At 41.7% G+C, this 25,194-nt stretch overlaps 2 protein-coding genes across 7 annotated transcripts in view; both read right to left on the reverse strand.

The window, feature by feature from the left end:
* Nucleotides 1-1,057: 1,057 nt before the first annotated feature.
* On the reverse strand, nucleotides 1,058-11,545 carry LOC142947307 (thromboxane-A synthase-like). Its single transcript, XM_076088794.1, has 14 exons — nucleotides 11,458-11,545; nucleotides 11,012-11,148; nucleotides 10,644-10,737; nucleotides 9,388-9,440; nucleotides 9,220-9,316; nucleotides 7,189-7,305; nucleotides 6,051-6,139; nucleotides 5,823-5,971; nucleotides 5,389-5,519; nucleotides 4,969-5,304; nucleotides 4,718-4,806; nucleotides 3,359-3,496; nucleotides 2,725-2,887; nucleotides 1,058-2,291 (listed from the first exon to the last, which is right to left on the reverse strand). The coding sequence occupies exons 2-14, from the start codon at nucleotides 11,098-11,100 to the stop codon at nucleotides 2,178-2,180; spliced, it is 1,659 nt and encodes a 552-aa protein (XP_075944909.1). The 5' UTR covers nucleotides 11,101-11,148; nucleotides 11,458-11,545; the 3' UTR covers nucleotides 1,058-2,177.
* A 1,662-nt stretch (nucleotides 11,546-13,207) lies between these two features.
* LOC142947308 (thromboxane-A synthase-like) overlaps nucleotides 13,208-25,194 on the reverse strand; it is a 12,420-nt gene continuing 433 nt past the window's right edge. For 3 of the 6 annotated variants that reach the window (XM_076088795.1, XM_076088797.1, XM_076088796.1), the window contains 15 exons: nucleotides 25,178-25,194; nucleotides 24,921-25,060; nucleotides 24,105-24,241; nucleotides 23,739-23,832; nucleotides 22,494-22,546; nucleotides 22,235-22,331; nucleotides 18,632-18,748; nucleotides 17,228-17,316; nucleotides 17,000-17,148; nucleotides 16,573-16,703; nucleotides 16,161-16,496; nucleotides 15,910-15,998; nucleotides 15,618-15,755; nucleotides 14,984-15,146; nucleotides 13,208-14,550 (listed from right to left, as the gene is read on the reverse strand). The exon at nucleotides 25,178-25,194 is cut by the window's right edge. In XM_076088795.1, coding sequence (XP_075944910.1) covers nucleotides 14,437-14,550; nucleotides 14,984-15,146; nucleotides 15,618-15,755; nucleotides 15,910-15,998; nucleotides 16,161-16,496; nucleotides 16,573-16,703; nucleotides 17,000-17,148; nucleotides 17,228-17,316; nucleotides 18,632-18,748; nucleotides 22,235-22,331; nucleotides 22,494-22,546; nucleotides 23,739-23,832; nucleotides 24,105-24,193 — 1,659 coding nt within the window. In that variant the 5' untranslated portion in view covers nucleotides 24,194-24,241; nucleotides 24,921-25,060; nucleotides 25,178-25,194 and the 3' untranslated portion in view covers nucleotides 13,208-14,436. Of the gene's footprint in view, nucleotides 14,551-14,983; nucleotides 15,147-15,617; nucleotides 15,756-15,909; nucleotides 15,999-16,160; nucleotides 16,497-16,572; nucleotides 16,704-16,999; nucleotides 17,149-17,227; nucleotides 17,317-18,631; nucleotides 18,749-22,234; nucleotides 22,332-22,493; nucleotides 22,547-23,738; nucleotides 23,833-24,104; nucleotides 24,242-24,555; nucleotides 24,627-24,920; nucleotides 25,061-25,177 lie in introns of all 6 variants that reach the window. The other 3 variants (XM_076088800.1, XM_076088801.1, XM_076088799.1) reach the window with 2 other exon arrangements.

A 25,194-nucleotide genomic window follows, 5' to 3' on the forward strand; every position in this document is an offset into this window, starting at 1 on the left:
AAATTAACAACATCCAGAGGATCCAGAACCCCTCTCTGTGGAAAGTCTTTCAGTGGTAAATCCTGATCTGCCTTTTTGGCTTGAAGCTGTAATCAACATTTTTATAACAACATTGTGTCAAATAACGATGTGAAAGGTGGCGCTCCGCTAGTAGTGATGAACCTACTAAGAATTATCGCCTGAATCTGCATTTCACCTTACTTAAGTAAAAGAACAATTATTTTGTTAAATGATAATGTTGCAATATTTTATCTTAACACTAGAAGTGCAAAGTAGGTGAAAGTGGAAATACTAAATGTGATTTGTCTGTGTGATTATTAGTGTGTCTTGATGAATTTGTGTCAGAAAATACTCATTGCAGAATGTTTACCAAGAAAATAATGCTTTTCCTTGGCCAATGTCTATTTTTAGGATTGGAGCCTATGTTGTCTGCTGCAGGTCATTAATGCAAGCGAAGGGTGATGAGGGGGACAAATAATCTGGTGATATGGAATGATCTGGTTGTTATGTAATAAATAGATTACAGATTGCCATTAAAGTAGTGAATGTCAATATACATTGAAGTTACATTTTTTTGGATCGCCTGCCACAAACGCTTTATTATTGAAAGGGTAGAAAGCGACAAAGATCCCTCTCAGCAACAGTTGACTAAGAATAGAATAAATTACTAGTTATGGGTAAAAGAAACTGGAAGCATCAACATGTGTGCAGATTAAAATAGGAAAAGGTTCCTGTTTCAGTGTCAAGTGTAAAACAATGCCTATAACAAGCTGGAATATAAGTGTATTGCTTTAGCAAAGTTTTTCTTAAAAGGTCACAGTATATATAGTTTTTTAAATTATTCCATAACTATAACTATTTCAATTGTAAATACATTTGGTGTCTAAATAATACGGTATTTGTCTGTTAAAATAGCCATTATTGAAGTAGAGAAGAAGAACATTAATATAACAGGTGATTTTTTAATGGTAGTGAATAATGATAGAACAGAGAAATCTCATCATCACGCGTTAATATTTAGTTGCACACAAGTGGTATTTGACTCATTGTAAATGTATATCATTCAAACACATTCAGGCCTCTGGCCTTTAATCCCAGCTGCTGAAATATACATTTTCTTTGTTGGATACATTTGAATTAATCATCAGTAAATCACTTTTATTGTATACATTCATAATTAAAATAAATTCAGGGCTGTAACTCTCAAGCATCTTAGAATAACTCCTAAACACTGGCTGAAATTCTTAGTAAGATGTATCTACCTGCACGATACGTAGTTATGTAATTGTTTTCCTTTGAGTACGGTGCAGATGTTCTCCTTGAAGGATAATGAATGAGGTCATCAAGAGAAATGAGATAAAATGCTTTTACTCCCACTCTTTGAGGTTGAACTTGATTTGCCCTGAGAATTTTGGCCGACTAAAGTCCAGTTTCCTGTTCTGAGACATTTGATAAGCGCTGACTCATGTCCTCAGGAATGAAAACAACATGAGGATTTCCTATCCTGTCACAAAACAACCTCTCTCACTCTGAAATAGCAGCTTTCATCTGAGGAGGTTAAAAGACGCAGACGCATGACAGCGCTGCTGCGTTGGGCATCATCAAACAGTCTATTCAAATATAATCAGTAACACTTGCCAACATATGTACCTCCGTCTATATCGACCGTGGTAATCTGCGATTGCATGGAGGTTAATTAACCATCATTCATGGGAGGAAGCAGTAGTAAAGAGAGCAGCACAGTTTAACAACAGACTGCCATTAAATGAAGGAATGTGCAAACTTTCAGGTTCAGGTGACAGATTTGATCGACAGTGCATGCGACAAACTAAAACCATTGTTCTGATTAATGAATAAGCTTTTTATGACAGACACCTGTTAAAAATCGATCTATTAAAAAAATCAATATTGCTACATGCACACTTATTCTTTTATCCGCTCCTCTCTTTACTCACGTCTTATCAGTCCACTCTCCGGCTCGAATAAAAGCACAAGACGGGCACTTTAATTAAGGTATATTGTAACTTGTAATTTACTTCATCATGTTACCTATGGAATAAAGGAACAGATCCTTAACACTGACACACGTGTGTCAGTGTCACAACATGGACCTGCAGAATGCTTTTTATCTATTCATAGGATTTTTCTACCGTCCATGATGATGAACCGGCAGTTTTTTAATTGTCTGGCGGAGAATCCACTTGACCTTCTCTCAGGTCTCTACTTTGAATTTTCACAAATATGCCGTTTTTAGGTCCTAGAGTGCTCGACGACTTCAACTCAAGAGGAACCTGCACAAAGGAAAGAGCACTATATGTAAAAGCAACATCTTACATATATTTTACATTTTACAAATGAAGGATTATGTTCATAACCACATATGTAAATAGCCGACAGACACATACTGAATTCTGACCACGACATCATAAATCATTTTCAGGTTTAACATTTTAATTTCTTTACCATAATATAACCATTGAGTTCATGATGATGGGATGTTAACAATAAATTCAAACCACTCGGTACAGTTGCTTTCACTGTAGGACTGACTCAACAGATCAAATACTAAATGTGACCTGCCAGCGGTAAAATACACTGACAGTTGCATTTTATTTTTATTTATTTTTATTAAATGTATCTTCTTGTGTGTATGAATCCTTTTCTTAGACTCAAGTAGTTTGAAACAGATCGTTTGTCTTTAGTGTTTTAAAGTGTCCAACCCACCTTGGTCTCAGAGCAGGCCACTATGCTGAACCTGTGGAACAGACGCACTAGAGCCATTTTGATTTCCAGTTGAGCGAGCCTCATCCCCACACAGTTACGGGGACCGGCCCCGAACGGCAGGTATACAAATGGATGTCGATTGGCCTTGGCCTCAGGTGTGAATCTGGAGATTTTGGATTGATTAAAAGCAGTAGAGAATAGGAGTCAATCAGCGAGATACACAGTGACTTCACTACCTTCGTTATAGCCGTGTTAGACATGAGTGACAGAAGAAAGGTGGTGTGTACTCTACATGTTAATGCTGAAGACATTGACAGGTATTACAATAAGGAACTGAAAACATTTTATTATTTACACCTGTGCTTTTCCTACTGTGGCATGTTAAAATGTCTTCTGTGAGCTGTATGAGTAATATTCGGCTTTAACTTATGCAACACAACAAAATATCAATATTTTGAATGGCTGCTGCACACTTCTTTTCCGTTATTTGCAGGTGTTGACAGACACATGAAATACATTTGTAATGAATGAACATGTTAGCAAATCCAGTTCAGCCATCTTCTAAATGTATATAATGAAACACAAAGCACAGGCACGTTAGTTTTGCTTATGTAGAGTGAGAACAGTCTCCTACCGCTCAGGGATGAACCTCTCAGGCTCTGGCCAATGCTCCGGGTCGTAGTGGAGGAAGCCCGCTGGGATCTCCAGCGTCGCTCCTTTAGGGAGGAATTGTCCGTTCAACACACAGTCCTGGTCGATGTCTCTCGCAAACCTTTGTGGGGAACAAATGCCATGGATGCATGTTTGATTCCTGTAATCTACTGTATGTATGTACAGGAATAAATGAACGTGCTCTTTGTGACTGTAGTACATCTAATCCAGGGGTGTCCAAACTTTTTTCAAAGAGGGCCAGATTTGATAATGTGAAAATGCCCAAGGGCCAACAGTCCCTGCTGACATTATTTTAAACAATACAAGTAGCCTATACATACATTGTTATTTAATCATTTTATTTTCAATGACAGCTAATAGCAATGTAACCAAATGTAAGCAGCTATAATCACTATTTTAAAGTGATTAGTGACTCGTCTAAAACATTTTAAAAAGGAATAACTTCAATAGAATCATTCTATACACTGTAGCTTCTTTACATTCTATTAGAATGTAAAGAAGTTACATTCTGATACAATGTAACTTCTTTACATTCTATCAGAATGTAAAGTAGCTACAGTGTTGCCTTTTCTTTCCTTTTCTTCCCACAAGAACATAATTTTGTCAGGTTGATAAAAAAACGTCACTTTACTTCCTGACATTATTGTTACTTTACCGCAGGGGTGTCAGATAACACAAAGAACAAGCAATCTAAAAGCTAATTACATGGAAACCGATCAATATTCTCACCTCAAGACAATCTTAAATATGACTTAGTGAGGGTAATGAAAAGTTGTCTCACATTTAAGTTCAACACACATGAAACAGGCTAACGAAAAAAACTCGGTCTTCTTCTCGGGGCAATTATGTTTTCTGCTATTTTCATAACACAGTCTTTGAAAACTCACCTTCCGTAAAAGGTTTGTCATGTTTAGCAATTACCATGGCCACTTGGTAGCTTACTTTGATGATGTTTTCATGTGAAAAGGGCCGCTGCTGTGTGGCCAAGTTATCTTGGAGTTGCTTCACTTTTCTAGCATGGTCGCGCTCTGATAGCTTGTTGTAGCATTAGCATGTTTGGTCTCGTAGTGTCTCTTTACATTATATTCCTTAAACAAGGCAACAGTCTCATGACTAATTAGGCAGACACAGTTGTTTCGGTTTGTATGATTTATTCATTCTGTTTTGACTGTGCTGGCGGGCCATAAATAATGCATTTTAAGACAGAAGTTGCGGGCCATATAAAATCTGACCTCGGGCCGTGATTGGCCCGCGGGCCGGACTTTGGACATGCCTGATCTAATCAAAATGCACCTTTTATAATTTAATGTTATTCATTTACCTGAATGCAGGAGGGTAGAGGCGCAATGCTTCACTTATAACCATGTCCAAATACTTCAGCTCCTGGACATTAGTGTAATCTGGTGACTCCTGCAACAAAAGGAACAAATATAATAAATCCAGCATAGTTCAGTTAAAGTTTGAACCATGAAAACCATGTGCACTGAATTTCAACTGTCCACAACTAAAATCTTATGTCGTAAGTAGCTGAAGAAACTGAGATCAGATCAAACCGTAACGTGACACACTCACGTGTCTGGTGAAGAAATCATCCACTTCTTGCTGTACTTTGCATTGACATTCTGGGTTGATGGCCAGTAGGTAGCAGGTGAAGGCCAACGTATTGCTGCTGGTTTCGTAGCCCGCCAGAAGAAAGACAAAAGCCTGTCCCACGATCTCATCCTCAGTGATCATCTTTTTCTGTGGACGCCTGGAGAACGGCTCCTGTGGGTGAAGACGGTCGTCCTGATCCGACGAGTGTTGTGTCTGCTGATCACCAGCGTGACTCGCTGTGTCAAAGTGTTCCAAAGACACAGAGTCTTTACTGGTTCGTGCGTCCAACATCAGCTGAAGAAAGTCTCTACGCCGCTGCATGCAAAAAAAACAATACATAAATAAAAAAACGTAATGGGAAATTATACGTTGTACTGTATTTAAGATTATGAGATTCACCTGTTCAGCAGGCTGCTCCTCTCTCTGCTTGATGATCTTCTGAATGATGTTGATGAAGAAGTGATTCATCTCGTCTTGTCTTTTGTTGGGGATGAATCTCGCCAGAGGAGCCATGATGAATGGAAAAGCAACTAGACGCACAAACCAAATTTGTTCATGTAATCTACCTGAAATGCCACCTTTACACACTCGAATATGACTGCAAATGCATGTTTTTTAAAATCTTAAATCTACAAACTATGCTAAATTCTCTTCACATTTATTGTCCAATGAATTATTCCATAACGTATCTATCTAACAGAAGATAGTAAACCCTCCCGTTTCTAGTCTAGGTTTTAATAATATTTTATTCTTTTGCCTTCATTGCATTCCTATTATGTCTCACATGTAATAATTCATGCATATAAATAACAACACCAATAGATTTGACTGACTGAAAAACAGCATGATGGGACTGAATAAAGACAAGGAGAAGAACATCTGAGCATGGCGGACAAACGGGTCGTCTGGGTTCTTCTGAGAGTCCACCTGAGTACCAAAAGCCACGCTGGCAATAACATCCATGGTGAAGCAGCCAAAACACCTGCAAAACACGCACAGATATGAGGACAGGAAACTACACCATGATACCAATAGCCTTTGTTCACTGCGTGTCTGATTACCTGTGGATGTCAAAGGCCTCTCCTGACTCAGCAGAGACATTCAAATTGCTCATCAGGGAATCGGTGGCCGTGTTGATGAGAGGAACCATCTACAGGAAAACATAAAAGACAGTGATACTCGTCACAGCGGCTGTGAGTTTCTTGGAAAGGACAGACACTCATTGAAATTGAACTGTAAAGTCAAGATGTTTCAATATTTTAAGTGATTAATAAAGACAAGAAAGAACTTTATGAGAAACCTGTCACGGTTTAGGCTTTGCCCCCTGTGTTCCTGTGTCTCTGTCTCTGAGTGGTATGAACAGTTTACGGGAACCTACCTGGCCTTGGGAGGGCCTCGGAGTGTCCAGAAGGCAAACCATGACTAGATGGACTGCCCTTTCAACTCTCGTAGGAGGCAGAGGCAGAGGAAGGGTCAGACCCCCGTCTCCGCTGGGCCGCAGCGGTCCCCCGTCTCCGCTGGGCCGCAGCTGTCCCCCGTCTCCGCTCCAGCGTTTGCTCCTGGTTTGTACCTTTGCTTTTTTGTGACTTTGCCTTTTTGTATTCTGTTTGGATTTTTGCCCGCTCCCTGTTGGAGACGCTTTAAGTTGTTGTTTATGACTTTTTTAAAAGTAAAATACCTTGGTTCCAACTTCACCTCGTCTCCAGTGTCTGTGTCTGCGCTTGAGTCTTAGCTAAACCTGTGAGAACGTGACAAAACCCTCCAAAAGTCAGAACAGTGTTTTGAAAGGAAAGCGAATTTGGACACATGGACCATGAACTCAACACGCCTTGGAAATATGCCCCATTTCTACAAAGGAGTCCTTCATGTCCTCTCCGCTCCTTGCACCTGGACTGAGAAGCTAGCTCCAAAATGATGCAGGTCTGATATGTACTACAGTTGCAAGCAGTGGGGCAGCACCACTATCAATTAATTAGACATGTTTATCAGCAGAACCAGGACACCAAAAAAAAAAACCTCAATAGTTAAACAAAACCACACTTCTAACCATCCATCTGTGACAGACAGTAAGTTATTAGACACAAAATGTAGCTCTATCTTCCATCTGCTCCTTTCTAATTGGCAAATTTTAAGACCACAAAATAACATTCTTCGTAATGAATACCGGCTGATAATAATTGCCACCCACTCATGTCTCACCTCTTTCATCTTGGCAGCACTGAAGGACGGGGTCAGGATGCTCCGCACTCTCTTCCAGCGTTCATTCCTCAGCATGAGCAGACAGTCAGTCATGGGCTTGGTAACGAAGTGACGAGTCTGCGCAAATAGACAGGAGAGTCAATGCACAAACATCTGTTATCAGAATCAGCTTTATTGGCCATGTATGCTTACGCATACATGGAATTTGTCTCCGGTTTCCACTCCGCTCTCAATGTACAAACACAAATTTACAATAAACAAGAAAAAATATATCCAAAGAATAAAAAAGGGCAGCAAAAAAGGTATAAACATTTAACAGCTACAATATAAGTATAAATATATATCTAAAAGAAAAAGTGTGTATATATATATATATACACACATGTGAACATAAACCTATACACAATGGCATGAATTGAGGTGATTGTGCAAGTGGTGGTATTAGTGCAGTATAACTTATTTATTGCTCATCAGAGTGATGGCCAGTGGAAAGAAGCTGTTCCTGTGTCTGGTGGTTTTGGCGTACAGAGCCTTGTAGCGCCTACCAGAGGGGAGGAGTTGGAACAGGTTGTGTCCAGGGTGTGAGGGGTCTGCAGTGATCTTTCCAGCCCGTTTCCTGACTCTGGAGGTGTACGAGGGCAGGCTGGAACCAATGATCCTCTCTGCAGACCTGACAATCCGTTGCAGTCTGTTTCTATCCTGGTTCCACCAGATCCGAACCACACAGTGATAGAGGAACAGAGAACAGACTGGATGATGGCTGAGTAGAACAGGATCAGCAGCTCCTGAGGCAGGTTGAACTTCCTGAGCTGGCGCCGGAAGTACAACCTCTGCTGGGCCTTTTTCCGGATGGTGTTGATGTTGGGAGCCCACTTCAGGTCCTGGGAGATTGTGGATCCCAGAAACTTGAAGGTCTCCACAGCAGACACAGTGTTGTTGAGTATGGTGAGGGGGGGGGGGGGGGGGGGGGGGGGGGGGGGGGGGGTAGTGTTGGGGGTCTCCTCCTGAAGTCCACTGTCATCTCCACAGTTTTGAGCCTGTTAAGCTGTCCAACCTCCCGCCTGTACGCAGACTCGTCACCGTCCCTTATGAGGCCGATGACCGTTGTGTCGTCTGCGAACTCCTGTGGTTGGTGAGTTCTTCCAGGCCTCTCCAAACTGACGAGGGGTCGTTGGCTGAAAATTTTTTCTCCAGCTTTTCAGTGTAGCTCCTCTTTGCTACCCTGATCTCCCTTGTCAGTGTGTTCCTGGCCTGGTTGTAAAGGATCCTGTCCCCACTTCTGTAGGCCTCCTCCTTGGCTGGACGAAGCTGCCTGAGCTTTTCAGTAAACCAGGGTTTATTGTTGTTGAATGTGCAGAAGGTTTTATTCGGCACACACATGTCCTCACAAAAACTGATGTACGATGTCACAGTGTCAGTGAGCCCATCCAGGTCTGTAGCAGCAGCCTCGAAAACACTCCAATCAGTGCAGGCAAAGCAGGACTGTAGCTCCAGCTTTGCCTCGTTGGTCCATCTCTTCACAGTCTTCACCACAGGCTTTGCAGATTTTAATTTCTGCCTGTAGGTCGGGAGAAGATGAACCAGACAGTGATCAGAGAGTCCCAGAGCTGCACGGGGGAGTGAGCGGTATGCTTCCTTTATTACAGTGTAGCAGTGGTCCAGTGTGTTTTTGTCCCTGGTGCTACACTTAATATGCTGTCTGTATTTAGGCAGTTCTTTGCTGAGGTTTGCTCTGTTGAAGTCCCCAAGAACAATGAGCAGGAAGTCTGGATGTTTGTGCTCTATGTTGTTGATCTGCTCAGCCAGGTGTTGGAGCGCCTCACTCACACAGGCCTGAGGTGGGATGTAAACACCGACCAGAATGACCGAGGAAAACTCCCGCGGTGAATAAAAAGGTTTGCAGTCTATTAAAAGTGTTTCTAGGTGAGGGCTGCATGATTCCTTTAACACTGTGACATCTTATCATTACATCATTGGGGCTTATACTGAAAGTGTACATGTGCATGTGCATGCTTTGGTTAATGTCCTCACCAGTCTGTTTGTGAAGCTGCTGAAGTCCCTGACCATCACCTGTCTGAGCATGTCAGGGTCCGCTATCACCACCACCGGTCTCCGGCCCAAATAATACCTAAAATATACCAACATGTTCGGACCATCATTTCATCAGATGCTGATGCAGAGAATACTTCTTCTACTTACCCACAAACTCTGCCATGAGTCTTTATGAGATCATTGATCGGGTTGAAAAAACCCTGAAAATGAAACAAAGAACAACATCACAACATATAACAAATAACATCCCAAAACATCAGAAAGGAACCAGAGAAGCTCTTCATAAGAACGAAATAACTCCATGTTAGAGACGGATTGGTATTTGGGCTGTTGTCTTAATGTAAATTATAGAACGAGGTAACATGACAGTCAATCAGCTGTATGACTCTGTGGGAGCTGCATATATGCTAGTTTTTGTTAGCTTACTTGTTAATCAAAAGCCCTGCCTCATTTCAAGATACTGAAACTTGCTTGATAAATGTCTGTAGTGGGAGCTACAGGGGCCATGGCCACCTTGTTTGATGACTAAATCACATCAGGATGTGCTGTGCAGAGACACATCTGTATACCATAAACACCTGGAATATCAGTGTTTAATGTTACATAAAAACAGAGATGATCCTTAACTAAGAAGTAATTCTCTTTCAGCTTTCTATATTCTTGAAAAATAAGAATATTATTCATCCATTAGACATATATTATTGATCAAGTAGTAAAATTATATTTTCCCTCTGTAAAGCACAGAACAAACTTTATGACCTTGTCACTTTAGCAGGCTGATATGAAACAAAAGTAAAACACGATGCAATCATTAACACATTGATCTATGTGCAGTAACATGTCGTAGAAAAGTGGAGGTCACATGACTGCTGGATTGGGGTGCACAGGAGCAAGCTCCCTGGAAGCAGCCACAGGTGTGCTAATTGGTCAGCTGACACAGGTGCACTGATTGCCCCGAGTTCATTCACTGTTTACACTTTGATTGAAGAGGTTCCCTTTGTCCCTGAGTGACTAGTCTGTGCCATTTTATTCTGACATTATTATTGTTATTATATATTAAAGTAGGGATGTATTGATGTAACGATTTGATAGTTAATTGATTTTTGCATTCAAGTGAATGTGATAGAATTTAATTTGTACTCTTTTAATCGTAGAAATTAAACCACTTCACTACACCTTAATCCAACTGAAGAGAATAAATGCTTTCAAATGGAACCTGCTGAATGTTTCTTCTTCTGCTTTCATAGCAATTAAATATAGTTCAGTGCATTCCTGTAAGACGATGTTGTTCAGTGTGTAAAATGTCTTCTTCAAATCAGTTTTTAACAGTAGTTAAAGATTAAAAAAAAAAAAAAAGGTTAGAGACAGAGAGATGTTCGATGGAAATTGCAGCAATATCTTACCTGGCGAAACATGAATATGTTGCCCAAGAAAGGTACTGGCTTTGGATGTTTGATTCCACATCGAGAAAGGACTGAATAGGGGTAAATTGAATACCTTGAATACAAAGAGTAGAGTTGTGTTGATGGAAAAAAGAAATAAAGCAAATGCATCCCCAAATAATCCTGCCATTGGTTTATAATCAGTCTTTTGAGATATTCCTTCAAGGGCTTCCCCATAAAATGCTATCAGAGAGCCCAACATGCCAAACCGAATGAGGACTGTTGTGAATATCTGAATTTACACAAAACGTGCGTTATATATTAGTAGATAACTTAACTTCATTTCCGTGATGCAGCTTCACAAACGGGGATATAAAGCATTTACTCACCAGTAGAGAAGACCCAGAAAGACGAGGAAGAGGCTGAGTGTCACAGACAGTCCGCTGGCCACATTTAGGACGTCAACTAAAGCCTCCATAGTGTAAAAACTCCTCAGTTCTCCCCTGCCAGCATTAGATCAAGGCTCCTTAAAGACAAGAAGGTAAAACAGAAAATGATCAGGTCAGTGTAAAAGCTGCTGTTTACGACACGTTAGTCAGCAGTACAAGTAGATCATCTACAAACTATTCCTGTTCTGTGAGTTAGTTGTATTGTAGTTTCTCAGTATCATGGCTGAACATGTAGACCACATCTTTCATACTAGTTCAACAGAGGAAAGACAAAGACTGCATCTCTTTGTGGACTATGCTCTCAGGCTGGTTTGTCTCCTATTGATGAGTTTCTAAGACGACTTGCAAAGTATTTGTTTCCGCAGTTTTGTCTGAAGAGTGCTCACCTTTCCCCTCATTTTAACAATGGGGGCATGTCTACTCTTCCTGTGTTTGGCACAGATGCTGCGTCTTAAACCTCTTAACGAGCCACAGTTTAACAGTAACGTTACCTAAAGCACACGCTCTTAAACAGCTAACCATACATCTTATCTTTATTCCAGTTGAAATGCGTGTTTAAAACCCCAAAAACAGACTGTAGGTCATTTGTGATGCTCGGCTACTGACGCAGGCTACAACAAAGTATCGCAGGTTATTACCCCCGTTCGTCAAAACAATTCTTGTGTTTGTCTCCTCATAGTGCATCATCACACGGCTCCAGTTCCTCCACAGCTGAAAGTTTCCCATCCCACTGGGACACGACTGCCCAACCGGATTTTGGATCCAAGGTCTCTTTTAAAGCATGTATTACTGTGTTGCCTTTCTCCCTGTTCCCCAAAAATAAGTGTTTTTTTTTTTACGTGTCTGTTTAATTATTAATTTCAGTCCAATGTTTCAGTTTATTTGATAAATTATCAATGAGGTTATAGAAAAAAACACAAGCTTGTAGTTATATTGCTGTTTCAAAGGATTATAATCATTTGAAAGGGGTTCACCCTGTTGTGTTTTTTTTTTTACTGCACTGTGCTTAATACTTCAGTTGTTTTCTTGTTTTGGACATTAGATATTAATTTATGCATTAATGACCTGTTTATCTGCACTGTGCTCCTATCTTTCAGCTCGTACCTCTCTCTCAATCTGCGGAGTACAATATGATTGAGAAGCTGTTTAAGCGCACCATGCCCCAGAGTAAAATTAACAACATCCAGAGGGTCCAGAACCCCTCTCTGTGGAAAGTCTTTCAGTGGTAAATCCTGATCTGCCTTTTTGGCTTGAAGCTGTAATCAACATTTTTATAACAACATTGTGTCAAATAACGATGTGAAAGGTGGCGCTCTGCTAGTAGTGATGAACCTACTGAGAATTATCGCCTGAATCTGCATTTCACCTTACTTAAGCTTACTTAAGTAAAAGAACAATTATTTTGTTAAATGATAATGTTGCAATATTTTATCTTAACACTAGAAGTGCAAAGTAGGTGAAAGTGGAAATACTAAATGTGATTTGTCTGTGTGATTGTTAGTGTGTCTTGATGAATTTGTGTCAGAAAATACTCATTGCAGAATGTTTACCAAGAAAATAATGCTTTTCCTTGGCCAATGTCTATTTTTAGGATTGGAGCCTATGTTGTCTGCTGCAGGTCATTAATGCAAGCGAAGGGTGATGAGGGGGACAAATAATCTGGTGTCCAGATATGGAATGATCTGGTTGTTATGTAATAAATAGATTACAGATTGCCATTAAAGTAGTGAATGTCAATATACATTGAAGTTACATTTTTTTGGATCGCCTGCCACAAACGCTTTATTATTGAAAGGGTAGAAAGCGACAAAGATCCCTCTCAGCAACAGTTGACTAAGAATAGAATAAATTACTAGTTATGGGTAAAAGAAACTGGAAGCATCAACATGTGTGCAGATTAAAATAGGAAAAGGTTCCTGTTTCAGTGTCGAGTGTAAAACAATGCCTATAACAAGCTGGAATATAAGTGTATTGCTTTAGCAAAGTTTTTCTTAAAAGGTCACAGTATATATAGTTTTTTAAATTATTCCATAACTATAACTATTTCAATTGTAAATAATACATTTGGTGTCTAAATAATATGGTATTTGTCTGTTAAAATAGCCATTATTGAAGTAGAGAAGAAGAACATTAATATAACAGGTGATTTTTTTAATGGTAGTGAATAATGATAGAACAGAGAAATCTCATCACACATGTTAATATTTAGTTGCACACAAGTGGTATTTGACTCATTGTAAATGTATATCATTCAAACACATTCAGGCCTCTGGCCTTTAATCCCAGCTGCTGAAATATACATTTTCTTTGTTGGATACATTTGAATTAATCATCAGTAAATCACTTTTATTATATACATTCATAATTAAAATAAATTCAGGGCTGTAACTCTCAAGCATCTTAGAATAACTCCTAAACACTGGCTGAAATTCTTAGTAAGATGTATCTACCTGCACGATACGTAGTTATGTAATTGTTTTCCTTTGAGTACGGTGCAGATGTTCTCCTTGAAGGATAATGAATGAGGTCATCAAGAGAAATGAGATAAAATGCTTTTACTCCCACTCTTTGAGGTTGAACTTGATTTGCCCTGAGAATTTTGGCCGACTAAAGTCCAGTTTCCTGTTCTGAGACATTTGATAAGCGCTGACTCATGTCCTCAGGAATGAAAACAACATGAGGATTTCCTATCCTGTCACAAAACAACCTCTCTCACTCTGAAATAGCAGCTTTCATCTGAGGAGGTTAAAAGACGCAGACGCATGACAGCGCTGCTGCGTTGGGCATCATCAAACAGTCTATTCAAATATAATCAGTAACACTTGCCAACATATGTACCTCCGTCTATATCGACCGTGGTAATCTGCGATTGCATGGAGGTTAATTAACCATCATTCATGGGAGGAAGCAGTAGTAAAGAGAGCAGCACAGTTTAACAACAGACTGCCATTAAATGAAGGAATGTGCAAACTTTCAGGTTCAGGTGACAGATTTGATCGACAGTGCATGCGACAAACTAAAACCATTGTTCTGATTAATGAATAAGCTTTTTATGACAGACACCTGTTCAAAATCGATCTATTAAAAAAATCAATATTGCTACATGCACACTTATTCTTTTATCCGCTCCTCTCTTTACTCACGTCTCATCAGTCCACTCTCCGGCTCGAATAAAAGCACAAGACGGGCACTTTAATTAAGGTATATTGTAACTTGTAATTTACTTCATCATGTTACCTATGGAATAAAGGAACAGATCCTTAACACTGACACACATGTGTCAGTGTCACAACATGGACCTGCAGAATGCTTTTTATCTATTCATAGGATTTTTCTACCGTCCATGATGATGAACCGGCAGTTTTTTAATTGTCTGGCGGAGAATCCACTTGACCTTCTCTCAGGTCTCTACTTTGAATTTTCACAAATATGCCGTTTTTAGGTCCTAGAGTGCTCGACGACTTCAACTCAAGAGGAACCTGCACAAAGGAAAGAGCACTATATGTAAAAGCAACATCTTACATATATTTTACATTTTACAAATGAAGGATTATGTTCATAACCACATATGTAAATAGCCGACAGACACATACTGAATTCTGACCACGACATCATAAATCATTTTCAGGTTTAACATTTTAATTTCTTTACCATAATATAACCATTGAGTTCATGATGATGGGATGTTAACAATAAATTCAAACCACTCGGTACAGTTGCTTTCACTGTAGGACTGACTCAACAGATCAAATACTAAATGTGACCTGCCAGCGGTAAAATACACTGACAGTTGCATTTTATTTTTATTTATTTTTATTAAATGTATCTTCTTGTGTGTATGAATCCTTTTCTTAGACTCAAGTAGTTTGAAACAGATCGTTTGTCTTTAGTGTTTTAAAGTGTCCAACCCACCTTGGTCTCAGAGCAGGCCACTATGCTGAACCTGTGGAACAGACGCACTAGAGCCATTTTGATTTCCAGTTGAGCGAGCCTCATCCCCACACAGTTACGGGGACCGGCCCCGAACGGCAGGTATACAAATGGATGTCGATTGGCCTTGGCCTCAGGTGTGAATCTGGAGATTTTGGATTGATTAAAAGCAGTAGAGAATAGGAGTCAATCAGCGAGATACACAGTGACTTCACTACCTTCGTTATAGCCGTGTTAGACATGAGTGACAGAAGAAAGGTGGTGTGTACTCTACATGTTAATGCTGAAGACATTGACAGGTATTACAATAAGGAACTGAAAACATTTTATTATTTACACCTGTGCTTTTCCTACTGTGGCATGTTAAAATGTCTTCTGTGAGCTGTATGAGTAATATTCGGCTTTAACTTATGCAACACAACAAAATATCAATATTTTGAATGGCTGCTGCACACTTCTTTTCCATTATTTGCAGGTGTTGACAGACACATGAAATACATTTGTAATGAATGAACATGTTAGCAAATCCAGTTCAGCCATCTTCTAAATGTAGATGATGAAACACAAAGCACAGGCACGTTAGTTTTGCTTATGTAGAGTGAGAACAGTCTCCTACCGCTCAGGGATGAACCTCTCAGGCTCTGGCCAATGCTCCGGGTCGTAGTGGAGGAAGCCCGCTGGGATCTCCAGCGTCGCTCCTTTAGGGAGGAATTGTCCGTTCAACACACAGTCCTGGTCGATGTCTCTCGCAAACCTTTGTGGGGAACAAATGCCATGGATGCATGTTTGATTCCTGTAATCTACTGTATGTATGTACAGGAATAAATGAACGTGCTCTTTGTGACTGTAGTACATCTAATCAAAATGCACCTTTTATAATTTAATATCATTTAATGTTATTCATTTACCTGAATGCAGGAGGGTAGAGGCGCAATGCTTCACTTATAACCATGTCCAAATACTTCAGCTCCTGGACATTAGTGTAATCTGGTGACTCCTGCAACAAAAGGAACAAATATAATAAATCCAGCATAGTTCAGTTAAAGTTTGAACCATGAAAACCATGTGCACTGAATTTCAACTGTCCACAACTAAAATCTTATGTCGTAAGTAGCTGAAGAAACTGAAATCAGATCAAACCGTAACGTGACACACTCACGTGTCTGGTGAAGAAATCATCCACTTCTTGCTGTACTTTGCATTGACATTCTGGGTTGATGGCCAGTAGGTAGCAGGTGAAGGCCAACGTGTTGCTGCTGGTTTCGTAGCCCGCCAGAAGAAAGACAAAAGCCTGTCCCACGATCTCATCCTCAGTGATCATCTTTTTCTGTGGACGCCTGGAGGACGGCTCCTGTGGGTGAAGACGGTCGTCCTGATCCGACGAGTGTTGTGTCTGCTGATCACCAGCGTGACTCGCTGTGTCAAAGTGTTCCAAAGACACAGAGTCTTTACTGGTTCGTGCGTCCAACATCAGCTGAAGAAAGTCTCTACGCCGCTGCATGCAAAAAAAACGTAATGGGAAATTATACGTTGTACTGTATTTAAGATTATTAGATGCTCATGAGATTCACCTGTTCAGCAGGCTGCTCCTCTCTCTGCTTGATGATCTTCTGAATGATGTTGATGAAGAAGTGATTCATCTCGTCTCGTCTTTTGTTGGGGATGAATCTCGCCAGAGGAGCCGTGATGAATGGAAAAGCAACTAGACGCACAAACCAAATTTGTTAATGTAATGTACCTGAAATGCCACCTTTACACACTCGAATATGACTGCAAATGCATGTTTTTTAAAATCTTAAATCTACAAACTATTCTCTTCACATTTATTGTCCAATGAATTATTCCGTAACGTATCTATCTAACAGAAGATAGTAAACCCTCCCTTCTCTAGTCTATGTTTTAATAATATTTTATTCTTTTGCCTTCATTGCATTCCTTGTATGTCTCACATGTAATAATTCATGCATATAAATAACAACACCGATAGATTTGACTGACTGAAAAACAGCATGATGGGCCTGAAGAAAGAAAAGGAGAAGAACATCTGAGCATGGCGGACAAACGGGTCGTCTGGGTTCTTCTGAGAGTCCACCTGAGTACCAAAAGCCACGCTGGCAATAACGTCCATGGTGAAGCAGCCAAAACACCTGCAAAACACGCACAGATATGAGGACAGGAAACTACACCATGATACCAATAGCCTTTGTTCGCTGCGTGTCTGATTACCTGTGGATGTCAAAGGCCTCTCCTGACTCAGCGGAGACATTCAAATTGCTCATCAGGGAATCGGTGGCCGTGTTGATGAGAGGAACCATCTACAGGAAAACATAAAAGACAGTGATACTCGTCACAGCTGCTGAGAGTTTCTGGGAAAGGACAGACACTCATTGAAATTGAACTGTAAAGTCAAAATGTTTCAATATTTTAAGTGATTAATAAAGACAAGAAAGAACTTTATGAGAAACCTGTCACGGTTTAGGCTTTGCCCCCTGTGTTCCTGTGTCTCTGTCTCTGAGTGGTATGAACAGTTTACGGGAACCTACCTGGCCTTGGGAGGGCCTCGGAGTGTCCAGAAGGCAAACCATGACCAGATGGACTGCCCTTTCAACCCTCGTAGGAGGCAGAGGCAGAGGAAGGGTCAGACCCCTGTCCCCGCTGGGCCACAGCTGTCCCCCGTCCCCGCTGGGCCGCAGCTGTCCCCCGTCCCCGCAGCTAACTCCAGCTCCCCGTGTTTTTTTCGGCGGTCCGACCGACTCCAGCTCCCCGTGTCTGGTCGGCGATCCAGCCGACTCCAGCTGTCGCGTCCGTGCCGCAGCCACTCCCAGTTCCGGCCGCTGCCTCTGCGGGGCCTCAGATGACTTCAGTTCCCCGTGTCCTGTTGGCGGTCCGACCGACTCCAGCTCCCCGTGTGCGGTCGGCGATCCAGCCGACTCCAGCTGTCCCCTCAGAGCGGCAGCGACCTCCAGTCCGAGCCTCAGTCGCCCCAGTCCGAGCCTCAGTCTCGCCAGTCCTGTTTTTCTGAGCCTCAGTCTCGCCAGTCCTGTTTTTCTGAGCCTCAGTCTCGCCAGTCCTGTTTTTCTGAGCCTCAGTCTCGCCAGTCCTGTTTCCCTGAGCCCCAGTCCTGCTGTCCCCCCGAGCTCCTGTGTCCAGAGCAACTCCGGCAGTCAGGCCGCCCACCCGAGGTCCTGTGTCCTGAGCCCTTCTGCCCATCGGGTCATCTGCCTGAGCGCCTGGGTCCAGAGCAACTCCGGCAGTCAGGTCGCCCACCCGAGATCCGGTGTCCAGATCCCTCCTTCCCGTCCGACTGCCCTCCTTGCACCTGGACTAAGAAGCTATCTCCAAAATGATGCAGGTCTGATATGTACTACAGTTGCAAGCAGTGGGGCAGCACCACTATCAATTAATTAGACATGTTTATCAGCAGAACCAGGACACCAAAAAAACCTCCTCAATAGTTAAACCAAACCACACTTCTAACCATCCATCTGTGACAGACAGTAAGTCATTAGACACAAAATGTAGCTCTATCTTCCATCTGCTCCTTTCTAATTGGCAAATTTTAAGACCACAAAATAACATTCTTCGTAATGAATACCGGCTGATAATAATTGGCACCCACTCATGTCTCACCTCTTTCATCTTGGCAGCACTGAAGGACGGGGTCAGGATGCTCCGCACTCTCTTCCAGCGTTCATTCCTCAGCATGAGCAGACAGTCAGTCATGGGCTTGGTAGCGAAGCGAAGAGTCTGCACAAATAGACAGGAGAGTCAATGCACAAACATCTGTTATCAGAATCAGAATCAGCTTTTTGGCCATGTATGCGTAAGCATACATGGAATTTGTCTCCGGTTTCCACTCCGCTCTCAATGTACAAACACAAATTTACAATAAAGGGCAATACAATAAATAAGAACAAATATATATAAAGAATAAAAAAGGGCAGCAAAAAAGTAGAACGGATGTAGGTATAAACATTTAACAGCTATATACAATACAAGTATAAATATATATCTGAAAGAAAAAGTGTATACATGTGAACATAAACCTATAGACAATGGAATGAATTGAGGTGATAGTGCAAGTGGTGGTATTAGTGCAGTATAACTAATTTATTGTTCATCAGAGTGACGGTCAGTGGAAAGAAGCTGTTCCTGTGTCTGGTGGTTTTGGCGTACAGAGCCCTGTAGCGCCTACCAGAGGGGAGGAGTTGGAACAGCTTGTGTCCAGGGTGTGATGGGTCTGCAGTGATCTTTCCAGCCCGTTTCCTGACTCTGGAGGTGTACAAGTCCAGGATGGAGGGCAGGCTGGAACCAATGATCCTCTCTGCAGATCTGACAATCTGTTGCAGTCTGTTTCTGTCCTGTTTGGTGGCCGATCCAAACCACACAGTGATAGAGGAGCAGAGAACAGACTGGATGATGATGGAGTAAAACAGGATCAGCAGCTCCTGAGGCAGGTTGAACTTCCTGAGCTGGCCTCTGCTGGGCCTTTTTCCGTATGGTGTTGATGTTGGGAGCCCACTTCAGGTCCTGGGAGATTGTGGATCCCAGAAACTTGAAGGTCTCCACAGCGGACAGTGTTGTTGAGTATGGTGAGTGGGGGCAATGTTGGGGGTCTCCTCCTGAAGTCCACTGTCATCTCCACAGTTTTGAGCTTGTTCAGTTCCAGGTTGTTCTAACCACACCAGAGGACCAGCTGTTCAACCTCCCGCCTGTACGCAGACTCGTCACCATCCCTGATGAGGCCGATGACCGTTGTGTCGTCTGCGAACTTCAGGACTTTAACAGACGGGTCCTCTGAGGTGCAGTCGTTGGTGTAGAGGGAGAAGAGCAGTGGGGAGAGCACACACCCCTGGGGGGCGCCAGTGCTGATAGTCAGAGTACTGGATGTGATTTTTCCCAGCCTCACCTGCTGCGTCCTGTCAGTCAGGAAGTTTGTGATCCAGGTGGAGGCTGTGATGGTGTTGAACGCGGTTGAATTGTGGTCTCCTGTAGTTGGTGAGTTCTTCCAGGCCTCTCCAAACTGACGAGGGGTCGTTGGCTGAAAACTTTTTCTCCAGCTTTTCAGTGTAGCTTCTCTTTGCTGCCTTGATCTCCCTCGTCAATGTGTTTCTGGCCTGGTTGTAAATGTAAAGGATCCTGTCCCCACTTCTGTAGGCCTCCTCCTTGGCTGGACGAAGCTGCCTGAGCTTTTCAGTAAACCAGGGTTTATTGTTGTTGAATGTGCAGAAGGTTTTATTCGGCACACACATGTCCTCACAAAAACTGATGTACGATGTCACAGTGTCAGTGAGCCCATCCAGGTCTGTAGCAGCAGCCTCGAAAACACTCCAATCAGTGCAGGCAAAGCAGGACTGTAGCTCCAGCTTTGCCTCGTTGGTCCATCTCTTCACAGTCTTCACCACAGGCTTTGCAGATTTTAAATTTCTGCCTGTAGGTCGGGAGAAGATGAACCAGACAGTGATCTGAGAGTCCCAGAGCTGCACGGGGGAGTGAGCGGTATGCTTCCTTTATTACAGTGTAGCAGTCCAGTGTGTTTTTGTCCCTGGTGCTACACTTAATATGCTGTCTGTATTTAGGCAGTTCTTTGCTGAGGTTTGCTCTGTTGAAGTCCCCAAGAACAACGAGTGTACAGTGGGGCAAAAAAGTATTTAGTCAGCCACCAATTGTGCAAGTTCTCCCACTTAAAAAGATGAGAGAGGCCTGTAATTTTCATCATAGGTACACCTCAACTATGAGAGACAAAATGAGAAAAAAAAAAAAATCCAGAAAATCACTGTCTGATTTTTAAAGAATTTATTTGCAAATTATGGTGGAAAATAAGTATTTGGTCAATAACAAAAGTTCATCTCAATACTTTGTTATATACCCTTTGTTGGCAATGACAGAGGTCAAACGTTTTCTGTAAGTCTTGTAAGCTTTTCACACACTGTTGCTGGTATTTTGGCCCATTCCTCCATGCAGATCTCTAGAGCAGTGATGTTTTGGGGCTGTCGCTGGGCAACACAGACTTTCAACTCCCTCCACAGATTTTCTATGGGGTTGAGATCTGGAGACTGGCTAGGCCACTCCAGGACCTTGAAATGCTTCTTACGAAGCCACTCCTTCGTTGCCTGGGCGGTGTGTTTGGGATCATTGTCATGCTGAAAGACCCAGCCACGTTTCATCTTCAATGCCCTTGCTGATGGAAGGAGGTTTCCACTCAAAATCTCACGATACATGGCCCCATTCATTCTTTCCTTTACACGAATCAGTCGTCCTGGTCCCCTTGCAGAAAAACAGCCCCAAAGCATGATGTTTCCACCCCCATACTTCACAGTAGTTATGGTGTTCTTTGGATGCAACTAGGCATTCTTTCTCGTCCAAACACGACGAGTTGAGTTTTTACCAAAAAGTTCTATTTTGGTTTCATCTGACATTCTCCCAATCCTCTTCTGGATCATCCAAATGCTCTCTAGCAAACTTCAGACGGGCCTGGACATGTACTGGCTTAAGCAGGGAGACACGTCTGGCACTGCAGGATTTGAGTCCCTGGCGGCGTAGTGTGTTACTGATGGTAGCCTTTGTTACTTTCCGTGTGGTTCTGGGATTTTTGTTCACCGTTCTTGTGATCATTTTGACCCCACGGGGTGAGATCTTGCGTGGAGCCCCAGATCGAGGGAGACTATCAGTGGTCTTGTATGTCTTCCATTTTCTAATAATTGCTCCCACCGTTGATTTCTTCACACCAAGCTGCTTACCTATTGCAGATTCAGTCTTCCCAGCCTGGTGCAGGTCTACAATTTTGTTTCTGGTGTCCTTTGACAGCTCTTTGGTTTTGGCCATAGTGGAGTTTGGAGTGTGACTGTTTGAGGTTGTGGACAGGTGTCTTTTATACTGATAACGAGTTCAAACAGGTGCCATTAATACAGGTAACGAGTGGAGGACAGAGGAGCCTCTTAAAGAAGAAGTTACAGGTCTGTGAGAGCCAGAAATCTTGCTTGTTTGTAGGTGACCAAATACTTATTTTACCGACGAATTTACCAATTAATTCATTAAAAATCCTACAATGTGATTTCCTGGATTCTTTCCCCCCATTCTGTCTCACAGTTGAAGTGTACCTATGATGAAAATTACAGGCATCTCTCATCCTTTTTAAGTGGGAGAACTTGCACAATTGGTGGCTGACTAAATACTTTTTTGCCCCACTGTACATGTACATGTGCATGTGCATGCTTTGGTTAATGTCCTCACCAGTCTGTTTGTGAAGCTGCTGAAGTCCCTGACCATCACCTGTCTGAGCATGTCAGGGTCCGCTATCACCACCACCGGTCTCCGGCCCAAATAATACCTAAAATATACCACGTGGAGCCAACAATCTTAGTGTTGCTATAAGAGGTTTTTACCAAGCAAGTGTTTATTTCATTTTATAGTGTGGAAGAATTAGAACCAACAACATGTTCAGACCATCATTTCATCAGATGCTGATGCAGAGAATACTTCTTCTACTTACCCACAAACTCTGCCATGAGTCTTTATGAGATCATTGATCGGGTTGAAAAAACCCTGAAAATGAAACACAGAACATCACAACATATAACAAATAACATCCCAAAACATCAGAATGGAACCAGAGAAGCTCTTCATAAGAACGAAATAACTCCATGTTAGAGACGGATTGGTATTTGGGCTGTTGTCTTAATGTAAATTATAGAACGAGGTAACAGTATGACAGTCAATCAGCTGTATGACTCTGTGGGAGCTGCACATATGCTAGTTTTTGTTAGCTTACTTGTTAATCAAAAGCCCTGCCTCATTTCAAGGTACTGCAACTTGCTTGATAAATGTCTGTAGTGGGAGCTACAGGGGCCATGGCCACCTTGTTTGATGACTAAATCACATCAGGATGTGCTGTGCAGAGACACATCTGTATACCATAAACACCTGGAATACCAGTGTTTAATGTATACATAAAAACAGAGATGATCCTTAACTAAGAAGTAATTCTCTTTCAGCTTTCTATATTCTTGAAAAATAAGAATATTATTCATCCATTAGACATATATTATTGATCAAGTAGTAAAATTATATTTTCCCTCTGTAAAGCACAGAACAAACTTTATGACCTTGTCACTTTAGCAGGCTGATATGAAACAAAAGTAAAACACGATGCAATCATTAACACATTGATCTATGTGCAGTAACATGTCGTAGAAAAGTGGAGGTCACATGACTGCTGGATTGGGGTGCACAGGAGCAAGCTCCCTGGAAGCAGCCACAGGTGTGCTAATTGGTCAGCTGACACAGGTGCACTGATTGCCCCAATTCGTTCACTGTTTGCACTTTGATTGAAGAGGTTCCCTTTGCCCCTGAGTGACTAGTCTGTGCCATTTTATTCTGACATTATATATTAAAGTAGGGATGTATTGATGTAACGATTTGATAGTTAATTGATTTTTGCATTCAAGTGAATGTGATAGAATTTAATTTGTACTCTTTTAATCGTAGAAATTAAACCACTTCACTACACCTTAATCCAACTGAAGAGAATAAATGCTTTCAAATGGAACCTGCTGAATGTTTCTTCTTCTGCTTTCATAGCAATTAAATATAGTTCAGTGCATTCCTGTAAGACTGTGTTGTTCAGTGTGTAAAATGTCTTCTTCAAATCAGTTTTTAACAGTAGTTAAAGATTAAAAAAAAAAAAAAAAGGTTAGAGACAGAGAGATGTTCGATGGAAATTGCATCAATATCTTACCTGGCGAAACATGAATATGTTGCCCAAGAAAGGTACTGGCTTTGGATGTTTGATTCCACATCGAGAAAGGACTGAATAGGGGTAAATTGAATACCTTGAAGACAAAGAGTAGTTGTGTTGATGGAAAAAAGAAATAAAGCAAATGCATCCCCAAATAATCCTGCCATTGGTTTATAATCAGTCTTTTGAGATATTCCTTCAAGGGCTTCCCCATAAAATGCTATCAGAAAGCCCAACATGCCAAACCGAATGAGGACTGTTGTGAATATCTGAATTTACACAAAACGTGTGTTATATATTAGTAGATAACTTAACTTCATTTCCGTGATGCAGCTTCACAAACGGGGATATAAAGCATTTACTCACCAGTAGAGAAGACCCAGAAAGACGAGGAAGAGGCTGAGTGTCACAGACAGTCCGCTGGCCACATTTAGGACGTCAACTAAAGCCTCCATAGTGTAAAAACTCCTCAGTTCTCCCCTGCCAGCATTAGATCAAGGCTCCTTAAAGACAAGAAGGTAAAACAGAAAATGATCAGGTCAGTGTAAAAGCTGCTGTTTACGACACGTTAGTCAGCAGTACAAGTAGATCATCTACAAACTATTCCTGTTCTGTGAGTTAGTAGTAGCCTATTGTAGTTTCTCAGTATCATGGCTGAACATGTAGACCACATCTTTCATACTAGTTCAACAGAGGAAAGACAAAGACTGCATCTCTTTGTGGACTATGCTCTCAGGCTGGGTTGTCTCCTATTTATGAGTTTCTAAGACGACTTGTAAAGTATTTGTTTTCGCAGTTGTGTCCGAAGAGTGCTCACCTTTCCCCTCATTTTAACAATGGGGGCATGTCTACTCTTCCTGTGTTTGGCACAGATGCTGCGTCTTAAACCTGTTAACGAGGCACAGTTTAACAGTAACGTTACCTAAAGCACACGCTCTTAAACAGCTAACTATACATCTTATCTTTATTCCAGTTGAAATGCGTGTTTAAAACCCCAAAAACAGACTGTAGGTCATTTGTGATGCTCGGCTACTGACGCAGGCTACAACAAAGTATCGCAGGTTATTACTCCCGTTCGTTCGTCTCTTTGCTGCCCGTCGTGTATGATCATGCACCATGTCAGCGCCTTTATTAGATCTGGAGAGAGTTGTTACTGGAACAAAAGGACGAGAGTGCGCTTACCTAATAGTCCCTTCACTTTTCCATGTTATCTTGACGTCCTCTTCGTGCTGTTAGTAGGTCGCAACCCAAAAGAAAGCTGAGGCGCATACTGCCACCCACTGTATGGGAGCGTATAGCATCCAACACGAGTTTACTGGTGCCTGTATACAGGAATACAGAAACAAATAAAATATATGAAATATAATATTGGCGGAGCCCATACGAAATACAACTGAGTATGTGCGAACTGTATTATCCAGTGGAGGGATCAGCAAGACCTTGATCTAGCGCTACT

The sequence above is a fragment of the Anarhichas minor genome, unplaced genomic scaffold (genome assembly GCF_050575085.1).
Source record: "Anarhichas minor isolate MPS153535 unplaced genomic scaffold, ASM5057508v1 ptg000011l, whole genome shotgun sequence".
NCBI classification, from domain to species: Eukaryota; Metazoa; Chordata; class Actinopteri; order Perciformes; family Anarhichadidae; genus Anarhichas; species Anarhichas minor.

Excerpts from the sequence above, each read along its gene's own strand:
- LOC142947307 (XM_076088794.1), bottom strand. The coding sequence starts at position 11,100 with ATGGAGGCTTTAGTTGACGTCCTAAATGTGGCCAGCGGACTGTCTGTG. Across the intron at positions 7,306-9,219 it reads GCAGCTTCACAAACAGACTG|ACTCGTCACTTCGTTACCAA; the intron begins GTGAGGACATTA and ends CTATTTGCGCAG. Across the intron at positions 3,497-4,717 it reads CTCTACCCTCCTGCATTCAG|GTTTGCGAGAGACATCGACC; the intron begins GTAAATGAATAA and ends TTCCCCACAAAG.